The 22305-nt window shown below is 49.3% G+C and overlaps 1 protein-coding gene across 1 annotated transcript in view; it reads left to right on the top strand.

Moving 5' to 3' along the window:
* The first annotated feature begins 258 nt into the window (after positions 1–258).
* Positions 259–22305, top strand: part of NOL6 (nucleolar protein 6) — a 79975-nt gene continuing 57928 nt past the window's right edge. The window contains exons 1-9 of the mRNA XM_040421164.1: positions 259–354; positions 2504–2734; positions 4731–4847; positions 4928–5107; positions 15095–15263; positions 17450–17584; positions 18600–18769; positions 18849–18969; positions 22242–22300. Coding sequence (XP_040277098.1) covers positions 328–354; positions 2504–2734; positions 4731–4847; positions 4928–5107; positions 15095–15263; positions 17450–17584; positions 18600–18769; positions 18849–18969; positions 22242–22300 — 1209 coding nt within the window. The 5' untranslated portion in view covers positions 259–327. The remainder of the gene's footprint in view (positions 355–2503; positions 2735–4730; positions 4848–4927; positions 5108–15094; positions 15264–17449; positions 17585–18599; positions 18770–18848; positions 18970–22241; positions 22301–22305) is intronic.

Genomic DNA, 22305 nt, shown 5'->3' with positions numbered 1-22305 from the left:
GCTCTTTCAAGGGTTGTCATCCAGCTTTTCCAGAGTTATAACTTTTTAGTTACGCCCACAAAAAAAAAAAACAGTCATATCTGCTCCTCTAACCTGTGATCTCCACAAACATACAACTAAATATAAAGGCAATGTGGGCAAAAATTGCCAGCAACAATCATGGCGGTCTTACCCACGGCAGAATTTGTGTCTCATGATGACGCCATTTCCTGAGCGCCTGAATTGTGACGTTCTACGCGCGACAGACGTCTTGCCCAATGAGACGCTTAGATGGGCGTGGCCTGTGTTTAGGAGTCGGTAACCCACGTGTTCTGGCGGAGAAGGGGGATGAAGGGGAAACGGAGCCAAGTGCAGGTAAAATACCCGGCTTAGAGGCGTGTCTTATTACCGGGGGCTCAATTCATGACGTGGCCTCTAAGCATCATGTATATTGTGTGCAGTGCCTTGCCAGCTGCAGTGCTGCCATAGTGTGTGGCGTAGTGCCTGCATGGCATGCCTCAGTGTTTGCTACGGTGCCTCCCTGACACCTCTCCATTGTGTTTTTGTACACAACTTCTCCAGGTGGTCACCATGCCACTCACACCCCATCAGCACCCTTCACCATGGTCGCCAGTCTTTCCTTCACCTGGGGTCATAGATTCACTAAGGCACTAAATCTAGGCAGGAGAGTGGCATTTGTGACAATTCCCCTGGCACAGCACCAAGGACACATGCCCCCACCCGCCAGTGTGCCCCCAGAAGGGATGTCTGCCGGATGACCTGGCACACTTTACAGGGTCTTGGACTCTCTGCGCATCCTAGGATTGCTTTGTACCTTATGTTTGTCCAGGGTGGCCTTCCACTCTCAGCCTTCCCCCATGTACATCCCCTTTAAACTTCTTACCAATATAGAGGTTTTGTGTCCGGTCATAAAAACGGAAAAAAAACGCATCTGGCACTGAAACCTATGTAAGTCAATGATGACGGATTCGTTTTTTTAGGAGCCTAAAAAACTGGATCCGTCACCCATTGACTTTCAGTATATTTAGTGCCGGATCTGTTTTTTTCCATTTTCATTTCACGCAACCACATCCTAACGGAATGGATGCATCCTGATGTGCAAAATCAAAATGGATCCGTTTAATTCCGGTATGTGTGAAAGTAGCCTACGGATGTCCGGAATAAATACAGCATAGGCTACTTTCACGCTCGCGTTTGGTGCGGATCCGTCATGGATCTGCACAAAGGCTTCTGTTCAGATAGTACAACCGTCTGCATCCATTCAGAACGGATCCGTTTGTATTATCTGTAACATGGCTATGACGGATCCGTCTTGAACACTATTGAAAGTCAATGGAGGACGGATCAGTTTTCTATTGTGTCATAGAAAACGGATCCGTCCCCATTGACTTACACTGTGTGCCAGGACGGATCCGTTTGCCTCCGCATTGTCAGGCGGACACCAAAACGCTGCAGACGGCATCCAGAGCGGAATGGAGACTGATCGGAGGCAAACTGAGGCATTCTGAGCGGATCCTTTGCCATTCAGAATGCATTACAATGCAAACTGATCCGTTTTGGACCGCTTGTGAAAGCCCTGAACGGATCTCACAAACGGAAAGCCAAAACGCCAGTGTGAAAGTAGACTAAGGATGTCCGGAATAAATACAGTATAGCTGCACAATAATAACTTCAGCGCTGACATTGTGTCTAAAGCGTCTGTCACATTAGAAACATCCTCAAGATAGTGATGGACCCTCCCCTGTCCGATCCCGTGTTTGCCCTTTTTACTCTGGTGTCCATCTTAAAGGGGTTGTCCTGGCTTTCTTAATGTGTGCTGACCTGTGGAGGGAAGATAGTCTGCTCAGTACTTGCCTCACCATTGCGCCGCCGCCATCTCCCCTTCATTCAAGGAACCGCCGGGACCGGATGAGGGCTCTTCTACTCAGGTCCCAAATGGATGTGTTCCCGAGTCTTCCTGTTCAGCTGCACATACTCTAGATGCAGCTGAACAGCCGATTAGGATCTGAGCCCACAGCCGGTCCGGACGCAGCAGAGGTGGCGGCATCCATGGTGTGATGGAGGAGTAAATTCTGAATAGACTATTTTCCCTCTGCAGGTCAGCACACAGCAAGATTTTCTAGAACTTTCTATAAAGGTCTAGTTGAATGGATAGGTCATCAGTAGCAGATCGGCGGGGTCTGACTCCCAGTACCCCCACCATTCAGCTGTTTAAGGCCTCTTTCACGCGACCGTATGGCTTTTTCAGTGTTTTGCGGTCCTTTTTTTCACGGATCCGTTGTCCCTTTTTTTTGTTTCTGTTGTGTTTCCGTTTCTGTTCAGTTTTTCCGTATGCCATATACAGTATACAGTAATTACATCGAAAAAATTGGGCTGGGCATAACATTTTCAATAGATGGTTACGCAAAAACGGAACAGATATGGAAGATGTGGGTAGAGCTCAACATTTGTGAACTTGCAGTGTTTTTGTTTTTTTAAATCCTCATCTTATTTTGGATTACAGGATGGCGACCATGCCAAGGATGGCGTCACGTCTCAGTCTCTCCAGGACACCAGAAAGCCTCCAGCTTCTAAGCCAAAAGCTAAAAAAGCAGCAAAGAGACCCTCGAAGCCTAACAGTCAGAGGCCTGCAAAAATGCAGAAGACCAATGAGAGCAAACCCTTAACCACCGAGGAGCTGATCCAGCTAAAGGAGACTGAGCAGCTCTACCACACCAGCCTACTGCGTATGCAGGTACCTCCCCTGCGGAGCTCATTTACTGGAAGGGGAAAATGACAGGAACCCTCCTTAGTTCAAGATAATTATGTTCTATGTCTCGCCAGGCCTCCTTGTCCTCCGCTCAGTGCCAGTTCTGTTTTAGGCTGAAAAACTGAAAAAATGTGATTTCTTTATTGGTTGCTAGGGACCCTGTGACAACACATTAGAGTGAACGGGCGCAGCGCTGCAGGAGCCAGCTCTGTCCACAAACAGTTGTGGATGGAGATGTGTTGTGCAGGTACCAGAGCTACTGCGGAGGAGTCGGATCCCACCAGTCTGATATGATGAACTCTCCTAAGGATAGGCCATCAGTATAAAAATCCTGGAGAACCCCTTTAAAGGCATTGGCCAGTTTATATTACTAGCTCCACACTTGCTGGGAATCGCACACGCATGCAGCTAGTAATAGGCGGTATTAAACCATCAGCGCTAATGTCATGTATACTTGCAGGCCCCCTCACGTGCTTCGCTCCGAATATGGCCACTGATGGAGGGTCCCGTTCCATTCAGTTACACAGGGGATGGACTGCGCCTGCTCTAGTTCCAGTGTAAGTGAATGGAGGCCCCAGGGATTTTCCAGGAATGTACATTGATGGTCTGTGCTTTCACGAATCAGTTGGTGGAGGTCTAGCCATTGCAACCCCTTCAGTGTTTATGCAGGCTTGGTGACGGGTCTGTATGTACAGTCCCAACTCTCCCCCCAACGGCAGATGTCTGGGACTGGGGGGAAGGATCAAGCATGTTTGAAGTTCAACATACCCAATCTCTCGCTGCCACTGCAGTCAGAGGAGTCTTGTGGTGGCTTATTATCCTCTTAAAAACAAGTGCATGCTCAGCCGTGCCAAGCGTGCATATGTGTGGGTGGTGAGGAGGCAAAGCTGTCAGCTGCTGTCCGAATGCTCATCCAGCTAAGGCGTATGCCAGTCTATTAGAGCTGCCCAAAGCAGGCAACCCTCACCCCCTCCAGTGGACCTCTGATCACCATGGAATTTACTTCAGCCGCTGCAGGGTTACTGTAGTATTAGAAGGCTATACCAAATCCACCCTTGCTGGTATTTATTATGGAGTTGTCCTTCTGGCTTATAGAAGGGGGTCCCTGCTCTGTATGATGAAAAGAATTAGGCTGCATTCACAGCTGCGCCCACGTTCCGGCAGGCTATGCCGTTAGCTTGTTCTGGCACATATGCTGGCTCTCGGCTGGAGAAAAACTGCTGCATGCCATTTATTTGAGTGCATTTATGCCGTAAACTGGCCGGATCCTACCCTGGATTTGGTGGAACGCGGTCTTGTCTGGCAAGGCAGCATACGGAGACCTCCAATAGCCTGATCCTCAGCTGGAACAGGTTACTGGAATTCAATCATAACTGGTAATGGCCCTATTTTTTGTGAAACAACCTTTTAAAGCAGGCGTCCTCAAACTGCGGCCCTCCAGCTGTTGTAAAACTACAACTCCCACAATGGCCTGCTGTAGGCTGTTCGGGCATGCTGGGAGTTATAGTTTCGCAACAGCTGGAGAGCCGCAGTTTGAGGATGCCTGTTTTAAAGGGTATTCGCTATTCAGGCTGTCTCTTAAAGGGGGATGGCCCATCTCAGACATTGATGGCATACTGCTAGGGTATCTCACCAATGTCAGATAAATGTGGGTCCCACCTCTGTTCACCCCTATGGGGTGTTGGGTCAGCTTTTCGGAACTCCCATAGCAGTGACCGGTGAGCACCTTGTTGCTGCCCAGTGTGCTCTCCTTCACTTCGGGGGCTCTCTTCTGGAGATAGGAGCAGGTCCCAGAGATCCGAGCGATATGTCATCAATGTCTGAGATGTGAATTAAAGGGGGTACTGCTTTCAGCAATAAAACTGTATAGAAAAAAAATCTTAAAAAAAAAGAAGCTTTTATTACATAAAGATGGGTAAAAAGAAGATGCTTTGCTTAAAACAGGATCCAGTGGGATTACAAATTATTGTTCCATTGACAGATCGACGAGCTGCTGCAGGAAGTGAGACTGAAGGACAAGAGGAGGAAAAGCATTGATGATTTCTTGCAGAAGATCAGTGACCTCATTCAGAATATCCCGAAGACTTCAGAGACAGACGTAAGAGCCGGATTGACCGCGCCATTGTTCTCCTCTTCTCTCTTTCCGTTTTTATTGTACATGTTATCTCTCCCCGGCAGCTGGTGGACCAGTCCTGGCTCCTGAATTCTGTGAAGGTTCCCTTCCTGCAGATTCCATATCAAGTAAAGGGCAAATTTCACTTCCAACCCCCATCCTCCATCAAGGTGGTGGGGAGTTACATGCTGGGGACTTGTATTAAGCCGGAGATCAATGTGGACGTTGCAGTCACTATGCCACAGGTGAGGAGTCCTTTGGTTCATCTATTTTAAAGGGGGGGGGGGGGGGGCCTGAGTTATAGGGGTTGTCCAACAGGTCACAGAAGCCTCATACCACTGCACTAATGGGCACAGCGAAGTTCAGGCTCCTCTAAGCCCCTGAGGAATAGCTGATAGCTGAAGCCTTGTCTTGTCTACCCAACCGCAGAGGAATCTGAGCACTATTTTTGACCTTTGATATTTATGGCCACATATGTCATGCATTAGATAAATGAATGGAACAATTGCAGAAATTACACCAGCAAATGTAAATTCTAGGGGTGCACCGAAATTCCGGCAGCCGAAAATATCGGCCGAAAATGCACCTAATCCACTTCGGCCGATATTGTTACATATCGGCCGAAAATATGGGGTGTGGGATTTGTCACCCACCATCTGCGGGCGGGCGCCGGGCGGGCGGTTTACTTTGTCACTGCATCTTAATTTTACCTTACAATCGTGAGGCTCCAGTAACTAACAACTCTGCAGGCAGAGCGGAGGGCGGCGTAACGTCACTTACTCACGTGACGCGCCTGCTCCGCCTCCTTCATTCATAAAGTGGGCGGAGCAGGTGCGTCACGTGAGTAAGTGACGTTACGCCGCCCTCCGCTCTGCCTGCAGAGTTGTTAGTTACTGGAGCCTCACGATTGTAAGGTAAAAATTGGATTTTTTGTACTCACCGTAAAATCCTTTTCTCGTAGTAGGCATTGGGGGACACAGCACCATGGGTATATGTCCAACTACCACTAGGAGGCGACACTAGACATAAAAAGTGTTGGCTCCTCCCCGTTGGGCTATACCCTCTCCACAGACACTAGGCAGCTCAGTTTGTACCAAAAGCAGTAGGAGAGAGAAGAAAGGCAAGGAACCAACAACTCCCGTACCGGGAAAGATCAAGAGACCAGCCCGGAGAAGCTGAAGTAAAACAACATAGGGAGGGATCTGTGTCCCCCAATGCCTACTACGAGAAAAGGATTTTACGGTGAGTACAAAAAATCCAATTTTCTCGTGCATGGCATTGGGGGACACAGCACCATGGGACGTCCCAAAGCAGTCCCCGAGGGTGGGAAGAACAACCATGCCACCTGTGGGCATACAGGTGCGGGAGAACCATGTGACCCAACAGGAGAAAAGCACGGAATAGGCAGGAAGCCTCATAACAAGGGAGAAACTCCAAGGAGGCCACAGTGACGACTGCCAGCACCCCAGGACAAATGCCTGGGAGAAGGTCCCAAATGCAAGAAGAAGGCAAAGGAACACCCAGCTCAGCCGAAGGCTGGAGTGAAAGTAGGACAGCATCGCGTATCGGATCTACCCAACATCCCAATTGTCTCAGGCGAAAGCACAAACACCCTGAGGTCAACCCCAGAAGGGCCAGGGGAGCAAGGGAAATTGGAATCACTGAAGGCCAAACGAGAGAGTGAAGCTATAGCAAGGCTCACATGTGAGTGGAGCAGGTCTCCTCTCACCGCAAAGCAGGTGAAAAAACTAAGCGCCCTATTGAAAGGAAAGGATCCTAAAGGCACTAAGGGAAACCGCCAACCCCTGGAAGGGGAGGGGGTTGTAGGTAAAAACCAGGAAAAGAGAAAAGACAAGACCTGCATCCCCAACCAGGAGACGAGGAACGAGCCTCTGAAAACAAAATATCGCTGAGAAGCGCAAGACCGGAGAAACTCTGGCGAAACTCATTATCAGGGAAGAAGGGAACCAGATGCAAGCCCAGGAATCTCAGCAGGGGAACACTGGAGTGAGGGAAGCCATAGCAAGGCCCACATATGAAGGGAGCAGGACTCCCCCTCCACCGCGAAGCAGGTGATGAAGATAAACGTCCTATTGGAAAGAGAAAACTCCCAAAGGCGCTAAGGGAAACCGCCAACCCTTGGAAAGGGAGGGGGTAGGAAGTAAAGGCCAGGTAAAAAGAAAAAAAAAATAAAAATAAGAGAAGACCTGCATCCCAAAACCAGGAGACGAGGAACGAGCCCCTGAAAATAAAATAATCGCTGAGAAGCGCAAGACCGGAGAAACTCCGGCCAAATGAAGTATCAGGGAGATGCAGGGCAAGGAAATCTCAGCAGGGATACACTGGACTGAGAGACATGGGAGGAGAAGGAGAGTACTCCCAAAAGTCTAAGGAGGAAGGCTCTACAAACAGGAGGAGTCCCTCCCGAAGGATACCATAAGGTGGAAATGCAAACCGTAGCACTAAACCACTCAACACCAGGTACTTGAAGTGGGAGGATGGGAAGACAGACATGAATCCCATGAGGTCCAAAAAGCTATTGGAACCCGCAAGGGGAACAATCAACCCAGGCCTCTCCCAAACAACGATAATCCTACAGAATCTGTGTGAACAAATGAACGGTGACAGGGACTCCAGAAAGGAGTACCCGCAATGGGCTCACAAGGAACCAGGAACTGAACCACCAGAGGACAACAAAAACCAGAATATCCGAACCACCCTATGGGAAGGAATTGGCCATGGACAACTAGCCATTCAAAGAATAGTGGCTACCAATCAGCATACATTGTCCCGGGGAGGGCAAATACAGCGGCTTGGGTTGTACCACTAAAACAACAGACGCCCATATGCATAAGGAATGGTGAAGTCGCTATAAAAGAAGCGGGAGTGACTACACGAAATGTAGAAACCAGCTGCAACCGACATACAGAAGGCTCCCAGGGGGAGAGAGTACCAGATGGGCGAGGACAATAGCAAGGTCCCAAAGGACTGCCCTCTGTTAGATAGTACAACTAAGCATAGAAATAAGGGAACACCCGGACCCAGAAGGAACTACGGAACCCTGTCCTATGTCAGAGCAATCAGCAGAAAGTTCACCTACCAGGCAGGTGTGTGACGCTCAGTGGTTCTGTCCCTGACTCATCAGGGAGGACGGCCAGCGAGGATATGTCGCTGACCCCAGGAGGATTCCGTGTGGCGGAGGACATCAAGTGATGGCCGAAAAAACTACCGCAGCGGCCGGAGCTCAGCAAGCTACGTATCCCAACAAGGAGAAGATCCAGTGGAGATCACTGTACTCCACGAGGAATGGTCCGCCCTGTAATAGAAAACAACGCGGATACTCCTTTATAATATGTGGAACGCGGAGTGCAGCCGAAAGTAGTATTTGATAAGGATGGCAATAGCAACCCTAGCACAAAAACCAACCACCAGGCCATAGTGTAGGGAGCGTGGTTGTATGTGGACCACCCACCAGATCAGAACAGATCAGTCATATACTGGATACACCAGAAGTAGAAATAGACCGACAAGGAGGAGGTTGGGCTGGCCCACCCCTGCCAGATATGGCTACCATATTCATGCTGAACCAGGATGCCGAAAAGGGAAGTAACCAACATCCGCAGCACAGATTAGAGCCCGGGGAAGGAAGCACCCAGTAATACAGAAACCGAATGGGCCACAGATTGCACCATAGGGCCCAGCACGTGAGTACTAAAAATACACGCTGAAAACCGAGGTAATGTGGCTGCATGTTGCACACTAAGGAGGGTGGAAACATAGCCACAGCATCCAGGAATGCGACCGCATTTGGAGGGTACAGGTCCTCAACCTGTAAGGTAGAAATGAGGCTGTGTAGTGTAGAGATACGACCAGACCGGTGTAATGGGTACAGCATCTGGAGATGGCCGAGGTACTAGGTCTAAGATTAGAGCGATGGGTCCACATGGAGCACCCTAGGACCAGAGAAGTGCAACGGCTGCCACGTTAGCTATGGCACCTATATTTCGCTCGGGAAGGGAAAAATAGGGCCACACGGTACCACAAGGAATGACAGGTGCACACCACAACAAGGTAAGTGCAATGGCAACTGAAGAATGCCCTCTATTTCACCTAAAAAGAGGAAAATAGGGCCGCATGGCACACCATAGAGCACGACAGGTGTAACGGCTGCAGCATCAGACGGTGCAGGAACTCACCTAAGAAGGGAGTAAGATGGCTGCTTGGTGCACACTAGATGAGGTTGCAGTGGCAACGGCACTACAAAGTGGCCTCAATATCTCGTCCAGTAAGGGAGAAATAGTGCCGCAAGGTACACCATAAGGCCAGACAGAAGCAACGGCAACAGCTCCTGGAGATAGAGAGGTTAAATAAAAATGAAGGGCACAAGGAGGCAGCCTGGTGCCCACTAGAACCAAACAGAGGCAATTGCACAGCAATTGAGAGTGGCCTCTATATCTTGCCGGGAAGGGAGAAATAGTGCCGCACGGAACAATAGAGCCCGCCAGGGATACTGGATACAGCATCAGGAGATGGTGTAGGGACTCTACCCATGAAGGGAGCAAGGTGGCTGGAAACAGACAGGTGCAATTGCTACGGCAATTGAAGGCGGCCTGTGTATCTCGCCCGGTAGGGGGAAATAGTGCCGCATGGAACACCTAACCAGTCAGCAGGAACTCTACCTATGAAAGTAACAAGGCAGCTGGAAACAGACAGATGTAATCGCCACGGCATAGAAGCCGGCCTGTATTCTCTGGTACAGGCATTACAAAAGAACCTTTAGAGGCCGAGAAGGGGAGCCAACCCTACAAGTGGCGTTTGCCTGAATTATCAGCTTGCCTAGAACATAGCCCCTGGATAGGGGCCAGGAAGGTCTGTCGTGCACAGCCTACGAGGGCGTACATACCAGAGACACCGCGTAGGTGTCCCAGTTGCTAAGCACGGTGACGGCTGCCTTACCTGTGCGGTAATTACCTGTGCAGGCAGGAGGGCGCCATCTGAAAGTCCACTTAGAGGGGCACCAAACCTGGTAGGGTAGGTACCACCATGCACGTTTGGCTTGACCACGCAGAGGGAATCTGCACGGTGGAAGACCGCCTGATGCTCTGTTCCGAGGGAATCGGTGCAGAGGTGTCCCCAGAGGCAACTGACAGAGAAGGCTTCGTCACCAGCCTCCGGCCTGTCCTGGGGGATCCGAGGATGCCAGGGAGGGGTGGAAGCTAGTTGAGACCACCCAAGGGTGGTCCATGGGCTACTCCTTGCGGGACCCTGTATCTTAGCGTGCGCGTGGCTCAGGGGGGGAAGGAGACCGCAATTTGTAGGTAGCGCTCCAGCGAATCCGCCAGGGACTGAAGGATCGCCATGGAGAGAGCCCATTCGTGCGGGAGGGGGGGGGGGGCCCTACCACGTGGAAACCTCCGTAGACAACGGACGCACGAAAATCGTGGCGATCCGATACGGAGGCTGGGAGAGGAGGTCCCATAGAGCAGCAGGGCTGACCTATCTAAACCCGGAAACATTTCCCAAGAGGTGCTGCAGCAGCTATATAGTAGGCAGGAAACCTCATTCAGGTGGCAGGGCTGCAGGAGAATGCAGCAATAGAGAGGGGAGAGAGGGAAGGGGCCTGTGGAGCAATTCAGCCAGAGGCTGCCTACCGGACCCCAGGAGTTGTGCAGCGCACCGAGCGCAGAAGATGGCGACCGGAGATAGCAGGAGCCGGCGACCGGAGAAAGAAGGAGCCGACAGCCGGAGAAAGAACCGCCCCTCAGAGAGAGAGCAGAGAACCTAGGCCGGCTTGGCAGGCAGAAGAGGCCCCTCCCAGGCTCCCCCCACGGAGGGGAGGAGACGGAGTAAGCCCGGGAAGGGAGAAAGTGGGCGGGGAGTTGCGGCCTAGTAGGCCCGAAAAGCCGGGGACTAAAGTAATGGAGCGCGGCCGGGAGCGAACGGCCGCGACCGCGATAGTGCCCTAGAATTGCCGCGACGAACGAGGTGGGGGAGAGAGCTGAGGAAGAGACCCCCAGGGAGAGAAAAAACGGAAGGCCAGGGGCTTCAGGGGCCAGGATACAGCTGAGAGAAAAAACCCACAAGCTATGTAGCAGAGGCAAGGCAGCTTATCAGAGGCAAGGCAATGTCCCACACAGCAATAAAAGCTGTATCATGTATCCGGGTAGGGAACATGAGGGGGGAACGCGTCCAGGCCCGCACCGAGCGCAGAAGAGAAGGAGGGTGGGATCCCTAATCTAACATACTCACCCTCAGACGTCTTCAGGCGCAGCAGTAACCACCCCCTCGGCGGACTCAACACGGGAACCGTGGGACTGCCGGAATTCCACTGCGGAAGCAGATTTGGGGACTGGGTGGCTGCCAGGTACCCGAGTACGCGCCCGCAGGGGGGCAACTAAAGTGGAACACGATGGAGCCACCCCTGCCGCAGGCCGAAACCTGCAGAGAAAGAAAAAATGATTAAAGAAAAAATAAAATAAAAAAGTATCAGGATGACCTGCACAAAAAAGCAGGTCAGGTCTGCCTCCTATGGACACTAGAACAAAACTGAGCTGCCTAGTGTCTGTGGAGAGGGTATAGCCCAACGGGGAGGAGCCAACACTTTTTATGTCTAGTGTCGCCTCCTAGTGGTAGTTGGACATATACCCATGGTGCTGTGTCCCCCAATGCCATGCACGAGAAATTAAGATGCAGTGAGTGATTAGTCTGCTGTGAGCAGCAGGGCCGGGGCTGTTATGGGTAGGGGGATCGGTCTATGGCACTGCTATGGGGAGGGGGGATCTGTGCACTGCTATGGGGAGGGGGGATCTGTGCACTGTTATGGGGAAAGGGATCTGTGCACTGTTATGCCCATAACAGTGCACATATCCCCTTTCCATAACAGTGCACAGATCCCCCTCTCCATAACAGCGCCACCCACAGATCCCCCTCTCCATAACAGCGCCACCCACAGATCCCCCTCTCCATAACAGCGCCACCCACAGATCCCCCTCTCCATAACAGCGCCACCCACAGATCCCCCTCTCCATAACAGCGCCACCCACAGATCCCCCTCTCCATAACAGCGCCACCCACAGATCTCCCTCTCCATAACAGCGCCACCCACAGATCCCCCTCTCCATAACAGCGCCACCCACAGATCCCCCTCTCCATAACAGCGCCACCCACAGATCCCCCTCTCCATAACAGCGCCACCCACAGATCCCCCTCTCCATAACAGCGCCACCCACAGATCCCCCTCTCCATAACAGCGCCACCCACAGATCCCCCTCTCCATAACAGCGCCACCCACAGATCCCCCTCTCCATAACAGCGCCACCCACAGATCCCCCTCTCCATAACAGCGCCACCCACAGATCCCCCTCTCCATAACAGCGCCACCCACAGATCCCCCTCTCCATAACAGCGCCACCCACAGATCCCCCTCTCCATAACAGCGCCACCCACAGATCCCCCTCTCCATAACAGCGCCACCCACAGATCCCCCTCTCCATAACAGCGCCACCCACAGATCCCCCTCTCCATAACAGCGCCACCCACAGATCCCCCTCTCCATAACAGCGCCACCCACAGATCCCCCTCTCCATAACAGCGCCACCCACAGATCCCCCTCTCCATAACAGCGCCACCCACAGATCCCCCTCTCCATAACAGCGCCACCCACAGATCCCCCTCTCCATAACAGCGCCACCCACAGATCCCCCTCTCCATAACAGCGCCACCCACAGATCCCCCTCTCCATAACAGCGCCACCCACAGATCCCCCTCTCCATAACAGCGCCACCCACAGATCCCCCTCTCCATAACAGCGCCACCCACAGATCCCCCTCTCCATAACAGCGCCACCCACAGATCCCCCTCTCCATAACAGCGCCACCCACAGATCCCCCTCTCCATAACAGCGCCACCCACAGATCCCCCTCTCCATAACAGCGCCACCCACAGATCCCCCTCTCCATAACAGCGCCACCCACAGATCCCCCTCTCCATAACAGCGCCACCCACAGATCCCCCTCTCCATAACAGCGCCACCCACAGATCCCCCTCTCCATAACAGCGCCACCCACAGATCCCCCTCTCCATAACAGCGCCACCCACAGATCCCCCTCTCCATAACAGCGCCACCCACAGATCCCCCTCTCCATAACAGCGCCACCCACAGATCCCCCTCTCCATAACAGCGCCACCCACAGATCCCCCTCTCCATAACAGCGCCACCCACAGATCCCCCTCTCCATAACAGCGCCACCCACAGATCCCCCTCTCCATAACAGCGCCACCCACAGATCCCCCTCTCCATAACAGCGCCACCCACAGATCCCCCTCTCCATAACAGCGCCACCCACAGATCCCCCTCTCCATAACAGCGCCACCCACAGATCCCCCTCTCCATAACAGCGCCACCCACAGATCCCCCTCTCCATAACAGCGCCACCCACAGATCCCCCTCTCCATAACAGCGCCACCCACAGATGAATTTCATTCATGAAAAAGAATTATTAATAAAATCATTAAAAAAAAAGTATTTTAAAAGTATTTGGGCAAAAAGGCCGTTTCGGTTTCGGTTTTCGGTCAAGGGCATCCTGAATTTTCGGTTTCGGTTTCGGACCAGAATTTTCATTTCGGTGCACCCCTAGTAAATTCACCATTACTGTTGGCTGTCCTTGTAGAATATAGATTAAACAACAGCACACAATGTCAATAAGCTGCTTCTAAGGCTAGCAGGATATTGTCATGTATTTAGCAATGCATGGACTCGCAGGGTAGGTATATAATACTACCACGCTACAAAGCTTTGGTGCAGCCTCATCTGGAATATGCAGTTCAGTTCTGGGCACCAGTCCGTAGAAAGGATGCCCTGGAGCTGGAAAATGTAGAAAGGAGAGCGACTAAACTGATAAGGGGCCTGAAGGGTCTTAGGCTAGTTTCACACTACCGGCAAGGGACTCCGGCAGATTGTTCCGGCAGGTGAACAGCCTATTGGATCCGTCCTGCTGCTAGTGCACGCGTGCCCCCGAACTACCCCATTGACTATAATGGGGGCGGGGCAGAGTTCCGGCGGCAGCGCACACCGAGAGGCCGCCGGAATAAAAGTACGACATGCATTTAAAACCCCAGTATTAAAAACATTGGTGGCAGTGGTCACAGCCCCTCCCCTCCTCCTCTTTTCTGCGCTCTCATTGGAGGCAGCAGCATGGGGGGAGGGAGAGACTGCTTCACGATCCATATTCTCTGATACTGGGCTGTGCAGTAGCACAGCCTAATATCGATAAAAGACAAATCCCGGTATCGTATCGATACCGGGCTAAAAGTATTGATTGGGTATCGAAAGTTCGATACCTGAAACAACCCTACTCTGCTGGAGGTTTAACCCCTAGTTAAAGGGGTTCTCCGGGAATTAAGAAAATGAAAATACTTAAATACTACTTTAGTATAAATATATTCCCAAATACCGTTCATTAGCTTATAATGGTTCATTTTTTCTATGGAGCAATTATTAGCAGAAATAAAATGGCCGCAGTCCTATTAGCACACACAAAACCTGGCCTAAACGCACAGCAGGACAAGTTACTTCACAACACTGATGTAAAGAGCTGCCTCATCCTCCTCTCTGCTTGTCTGGCATTATGACCCTGAATACAGCTGATAAGATCTTCAGCTAAATCTCTGTAGGAATGGAGTCCATGAGTCGAGACATGAAGTACAGAGAGGATAGACAGTACAGACTGTGGTAATGGAGACTGTATACAAGTTCTGCTGCCCATTATCTACACCCCCACTCCTCTCTGTACGTCATGTCTCCTAATGAACTCCGTTCCTACAAAGATTAATCTGAAGATCATATTAAACTGTATTCAGGACCATAATCCCTGACAAGTAAGAGAGGAAGATGACGCAGCTCTTTAACCTGTCCTGCTGTATAATTAGGAAAGGTTTTGTGTGGACTAGTAGGCCGGCGGCCATTTTATTTTTCCTAATGATTGCTCCCCGGACAAAACGAGCCATTATAACTAATGAAAGGTATTTGGTAATATGTTTATTATGAAGTAATATTTAAGTATTTTCATTTTCCTAATTCCCAGAGAACCCCTGTAAGGTGGTTGTTTTCAGCCGTCATGAGGCTGCCTACTAGCACCCTGATTTTGCTGGGAGAAGCTTATAGTAGTGTGGTGTCAGATGACCAGACTTTCCAGAACATTGGATGATTTTAATCCTATTTAAACGTTCCGCAGGAAATCCTCCAAGCAAAAGATAACCTGAACCAGCGGTACTTGAGGAAGAGGGCCCTATACCTGGCACACATTGCTGCTCAGCTGGCAGAGAGCGAGATCTTCAGCAGCGTCAAGTTTGCATATATGAACAGCAACCACTTGAAGCCAGTACTGCTGCTGAGCCCACATGGTGAGTAGTAGGCTGTGGTGTACAACTGCGAGACCTTTACCCCTACCCATCACTCACCGTCATCATATACAGGCCTAAAGAGGCTCCCCTTCCCATGAAGTAATGGTGATTAGTGGGGGATCTCAGAGGTCCATAGAGCAAAGTGGTCACGGTGTTTGTTTAGTGCTGCATCCACTTTGTGTTTCTCTGCAAAACAGTCTCCCACTATGCAGGGAGCCCCAGTACTCCCCTATCCATGTGAACGGCGCCGGCTGCAGTTCCTTGCACTGCCAAGTGGCTGAGAGCGCCGCTCTGCAGGGAAAACGTAGAAGGGGAGACAGTGATATACCAACGCTGCGGCCACATCACCCATATCTGTTGGTCCCGGAGGTTACACCTCTACCAATCATAACGTGATGATGTTGCATAGCTGTATAAGATGGGAATAATCATTTAAGACCACTAGAATGAGAAAAGAGGGAGAAGACTTCATTTTGAAATTTTTGATTTTTCCTTCCCATGTTCCAATAGCCATAACTTTTTTATTTTTCCGTTTACATAGCTATATGAGGGCTTATTTTGGCAGGACAAGATACATTTTTTAATACCACCATTTAATTTACCATGTCTTGTATTGGAAAACGGGGAAAAAAAAATTTTGTGTTGCAAAATTTAAATAAAAAAACTGAATTCCACCAAGGTTTCTGAGGTTTTGACATCACAGCGTTCACTATGCACTAAAAGTGACCCGACGTTCTTATTCTGCGGCTCAATACGAATGCGGCGATACCAAATTTGAATAGTTTTTTTTTTTTTACTACTTTAAATCTTTGCATCACTATATTCTGACAGCCATAATTGTTTTTATATTTCGGTCTACAGAGCTGTATAAGGGCTTGTTTTTTGTGTTTTTATTCATACTATTTTTGTAGTATGTACGACATTTTGATCACTGTTATTAAATTTTTGGGGATAAGATGACAAACAAATGGCAAATCGCGTGTTTTTTCATTTTTTTCTGTTACGGCGTTCACCGCACAGGAATTTAAAATTTATTTTTTTAATAGTGCAGACATTTTCGGATGGGGCGATACCCAATATGTTTATTTTTTTTATTGTTTATCTATTTTTATATGTAAAATTGAGAAAGGGGGGTGATTCAAACTTTTTAACTTAGGGGGCTAGTACATGGGATCTTTTGATCCCCTCTCCTATTCACCCTAATAGAGATCGATCTACTAGGGGGAGTAGGATTTTTACTCCCTCCATTCTGAGCTGTGCCTCGTGCATAGCTCAGCAGGGAGAATGCAATGGCAGGCCTGGAACACTTCAAAAGCATCCAGGCTGCCATGGCAACCGATCGGAGCCCTGCGATCTCACTGCGGGGGGGAACCGCATCCCTCTGCCTTCACTCACAGGTGCCGCGATCAATGTTCATCGCGGAACCTGAGGGGTTAAATGACGCAGGCGACTCGATCGCTACTCCCTGTCAGTGCGGCCGGGTGCCGGCTATATGAAACAGCCGGCACCCGCCGTGTATGGAGCAGGGTCACTGCAGAGGCCCACTTCATACACCCAGGGGCGCATAACGCCGTATATTTACAGCGTTAAGGTTTAAGGGGTTAATAGGGTTTTCTGGTACTTGGATATTGTGGGCCCTTCAATATCAGATCAGTGGGGGTCCGACACCCCACGCTTCCACCGATTAGCCGCTTTGGTCAGGCACCAGAAACTATGCAGTGCACAGATTTGGAAGCATTGTGTCGTGGATGTCCCAGGGTACTGCAGCTCAGCTCAACTACACAGTGGATGGAGCCTTCTGTGCATTGTATAGGACAGGAGTCGGGAACCTTCGGCACTCCAGTAGTTGTTGGGAAACTACAATTCCCAGCATGCTCCATTCATTTCTATGGGAGTTCTGAGAAGAGCAGAGCAAGTATGCATGCTGGGAGTTGTAGTTTCACAACAGCTGAAGTGCCGGAGGTTTCCTACCCCTGGTATAGGATCTGTTGCCTGCCTGAAATAGCTGATGGGTGGGGAAGTGGGGTGTCAGACCCCCAAATCTATGATACTTATGTGGCTGTAAGAGGTCTTAAAAATTATAACAAACTGAAGCTGAAATCATATTTATATAATTTTAGTCAATCCCATTACAGGAATTTTACTGTACTTGTGCTCTTTTTTTTCTAAATGTATTAATACGACAGGCAAGGATGAGAAGTTGGTGACTGTCCGAATTCACATTTGTCTTCCTCCTGGGATGTTTAAGTCCAGCCGATTCTCTCCTAGCAAGAACAATGTGCGGACTGCCTGGTACCTGGAGGATAAAACTGTCCCTGATGGTAAGAACCAAACATTGATCTATGAGTCCTGGATGTGTACAGGGGACGATGTTTAATTGTTGTATGGGAAATCCACTTCCAGTCATCAGGCTCATCAGAGGATACGAAGGGTCAGCGAGGATGATTGATACCAAAGCGAAGGGATTGCGGCACATTAGCCTCTTCTCCACGGAGTATCTCTAACATACTGCTGACAAGAGCAGTAATGATTTCTAAAAAAAACTGAAATATTTGAGCAGAAGACATATCATTTGGCTTGTTTTTTGTAATTGTCAGGGTTTGGAGCTAATAAATCTGGCTGATGTAATCCTGTCTACAGCATCCTGTCCCAAATAATCACTCCCATCATGTCTGTCCCCAAGAACTCACAAGATGATTACCTTGTATCACTCCCATCATCTCTGTTTCCAGGAGCTCACAGGCTTACATTGTATCATACACAATGTATGACTCTTATCATCTCTGTCCCGTGGAGCCCACAGGCTAATTACCTTGTATCACGCACAGTGTATCACTCCCATCATCTCTGTGCCCAGAAGCTCCACATTTACTAATGTGAGTGGACCTAGATGTCCTAAAGGGGCTCCCTGGGCATTTGTTCTAATTAGGGCATTGGGCTAGGGCTCACCTGCCCTCGTTCCCCCGATGCTGCCATCTCCGCTGCACTGTCAAGTGCGCTGCGCTCTTCTGCCCGTGTCCTGACTCCAACTTCTTTTCTTGTTGGGATGTATTATAGTCAATGCAGCCTAATAGGAAAAGAAGGTGTCACAACTGGTGCAGACTCGTGCAGTGACAGTGCAGCGGAGACGGCTGCATCAGGGGAGCGAGGGAAGGGGAGTCCTATGTAAAAGAGCGTCCCATAAGATTTCTGGTTTCTGGAAAAGCTCTATGTCCGTGCATTACAAAGACAGTTCATTGATTTTAATGGATGTGGTGTAATGCTTCTTTTGACCAGCAGTAACGAATGGAATATGCAGTTCTGTATTATGACCCTTTGTGTATTTCCTTTCTCCAGCAGAGGGAGTCGGCGAGCCACCCACCCCACACTATAACAACGCTTTCCTGTGTGACCTGGCTATGGAGCAGCATTTTGACCGCCTGTCCAGTTGTATGTCCGACTTCCCCGGCATGAAAGATGGAATCTCTATCCTAAAAGTCTGGTTACGGCAACGGCAGCTTGACAAGGTGTAATGAGAGGGTCAGTGGTGGAGGGAAGGGGCGATAAAGCATGTCTACGTGTATTAATCATTTCTGATTTCTTCAGGGTTATGGCGGCCTTAATGGCTTTGTGGTGTCCATGCTCGTGGCGTACTTGCTGTCCAGGAATAAAATCAACAAAGCCATGAATGGACATCAGGTTCTGAGGAACACCCTGCAGTTCTTAGGTATGGTGCTCTGCAAACAACATTATTGCATTGTAGTGCCTATTTTGGCTCTTTAAGGGAACCTGTCATCACCTTTATGGTGCCCATACTAACGGCAGAATAAAGTAGAGACAGGTGAGTTGATTTCAGAGGTCTGTCATTTATAAGTCAAAAGTAAGTGGTTGCCGAGAACCAACATCACAATCATTGCAGACTGGGCCTGAAAAAGAGTCCCAGCCACCTGAGAAGAGTCCTGGTTATTCATGAATTCCTGCTCTCCTGCTGATGACTGACAGTCTTCTACCTAGTTTTCTCCCTTTCTCTCTAGGAGAGAACTGCCAATCATCAGCAGATGGACGGGGAGACAGGAGATTATGAATAACTATGACTCTTCTCAGGTAGACTGGACTCTTTTCCAGGCCCAGGCTGCAATGATTATGATGCTGGTTATCGGCAACCACTTACTTTTAGCTCATGAGTGACACACCGCTGAGATCAGTATTTCTGTCACTAATTTATGCTGCCCTCAGTGAGGTCAGCATAAAGTTGATGACGGGTTCCCTTTAAAGGGTTTCACTGCTTTGGATAACCAGTACTTGTTAGAAGGGTCCCTTGACAATAAGGTGTCTCCCTGCTGGGACCCCCAAGATCAGCTGTCATCTGTGGAGAGACTTGGGAGCAATTGTTCAGTTTCTCTGCAGCGCCACCCCAGGGGGATTTAGGTATTACACAGCCCCATTCATATGGGTTATCTGTGTAGTGCAGGACAGGTCCTCCAGAGCTAACGAGGCTGTGTGTAAGCACTCTCCTCGCTGGCCAAGATGTGAGGATCCTGAATACAGAACCTCAGTACTCTTTAACAGGGTAGAAAAATGGGTTTTCTCAATGAGGCACCCTTTTAAACCACTTTAGATTAGGGAATCTTAAAGGGGGCCTGTCACCTCTCCTAACATGTCTGTTTTAGTAAATAATTGCATTCAACCTGACTTTTCTGGAGCATCAATTTGTATGACTCTACGTCATGCTGTTCATCAAGTATTCCTGCTAGAAGTTCATGAATAATGGTACATCTAGGTGTCTCACACTGGAAGCATTGATTGGACAGTGTTAACGGGGACACGTCCCCCCAACAGGAAACACCCAGTGGTAATAATAGAGGAATGGTCCAACATTCAGTTATAAGAATAGATGCTCCAGAATTATTACATGGGAAATGCAAGTAGTTACTAAAACAGACATGTCAGGTGAGGGGTCAGCTCCTCTTTAAGCACAAGACATTTTTGTGCCCTCTAAATATTACCCTCCCCTTTTCCTTGTTGAAGAATTGCACGCTGACCTCCCGACTCTTCAGAAATTGTGTACTTGTACTCGCTCACTTACTCCCCTACTCGCTGTTATTCACGTTAACTCTCGTGCCAGCTCACAGAGATATGACAATTCCCATTTTTACTAAAGTCATACGAGCAAGCAATCAGTAAGTGCAGCAAATCTGCAAAGTGTGAAATCACTGCAATGCCTAAACCAGTAATTAGGGAATTACCGTATTTTTTGCTTTGTAAGTAGCACCTTTTTCCCCCAAAAAATGTGTGTGTGTGGATGGGAATGGCAGTGCATCTTATAAAGCAATAACTTGTCAACGCATCCATTATGTAAGCGCTCACTGGTATGCAGAAGGCACAGGGAGCGGTGAGTGAAGCGCTACGAGCTCTGTCTGTACTCACCACTCCCTGGTCTTCCTCCAGGCACGGGGAAGACCAGGGAGTGGTGAATGCAGCACGCCATCTGGAGACGTAAGTCTGTTTAGTTTTTTCTGGGGGTCTGATCTGAGGTTTGATGCAAGATAGGGTTTTTTTTTCTCCTGATTTTCTCCTTCTAAAACCTATATTATATTATAGTCCAGTGCGTCTTATAAAGCGAAAAATGCGGTGACCCTCTCACCTCACCGCACACGTCATGCTGCTGCAAAGTAAATTATATGTAGTCAAGTGCATGATAGATTGTAGTGCCTATTAGTACGCTGCCATGAAAGAAAGGAGGCTGACCGTGTCTCATCCCTGTCCTCGTGAAGTACCAGGGCGCTGAACGATCAGTGATCGCCGTGTTCTACAATGAAACCTGAATGCAGAAAACTGTCTTCTGTGCTATAATAAAAAAGTCTCCGATACGTTGCCTGTAAATATTGCGCTGTAGGTCCCAAAGTGAAGTGGGTAAAATTCACACTAGTCAATATATACGTTACATAGGACCGCGCTGCTTCTCAATTTTCGGGAAGAATTCCTCCTATGTTCAGGTCATAGGCGTATTGCAGACCCAGGGAATAGAACATCAATCTTCACACGAGACACTGCCCCTCTGGGTAAGTCGCTCTGTGAAGTATCAGAAGGTCGCATAGATAGTGATGCACCATTGACAGAATCACATGTCGTACTTTTATTCCGGCGGCCTCTCGGCATGTTTGCCATGCTGCCACCGGAACTCTGCCCCACCCCCATTATAGTCAATAGGGCCGGAACGGTAGTCCGGGGGCACGCGTGCACTAGCGGCAGCACAGATCCGACAAACTGTTTACCCGCCGGAACAGCCTGCCGCTAGTGTGAAAGTACCCTTATCCCAGCAGTCGTCTGTATACAGGTCACAGATAACACACTCCAGGCGCAGGGGGAGAAAGTAAAAAAAAAAAAATAAATATTCAAAGGCTGCGTTCACATCTGTGACAGTTTTTCCATTTTTCTGTTCTGTTATTGAAAAAAACAAAAACAAAACATGAGCATCAGATCTGTCATATAACTGAATATGAATGGTGCCCAACGGCCTCCCATTATAGTCGGGTTTCCATCAGCAAGCCCAAGCAATCCCAATGGTGCCTTTGATGCGTATGTCAACATAGCCTGACATCTCCCTCCAGTCACCCACACCGCCAGAGACTATTTCCTGTGACGTGGATTAATTTCATATGTTATCACATGCTGTATACTAATGTGTCCATATCGCAAAACCCATCCTGTGTCACATCCGCACGTTTTACTTCGTCACTTGCATTTCTCCCCAGTTTTGGTACCGTTTCTGATCTTGCACATGACTGCCATCTGCCTTTAGCATTTGGTACTGCAGTTCATGTGTTTGATGTCACTGCATACCTTGAAAAGGAGCTGAGAAACTTTTTTTTTGGCCCCGGAGTAGACTCCGTGGCATAAGTGGAATTGTATGTCTCCTTTTTTCATTTCGGCTTTAATTCATTTACAGCACAATAATATGATCACTGATTTCTATGAAAATTGTGTGTATTTCTGCAGCGAACACAGATCTGACCGTCGATGGAATTACAATGGCAAAATCCCCAGACTCTTCATTGGTACG

This window comes from Bufo bufo, chromosome 2 (assembly GCF_905171765.1).
Source record: "Bufo bufo chromosome 2, aBufBuf1.1, whole genome shotgun sequence".
Classification (NCBI taxonomy): domain Eukaryota; kingdom Metazoa; phylum Chordata; class Amphibia; order Anura; family Bufonidae; genus Bufo; species Bufo bufo.
The sequence above is the reverse complement of the archived record's forward strand: the minus strand, read 5'-3'. Positions and strand labels throughout refer to the sequence as shown.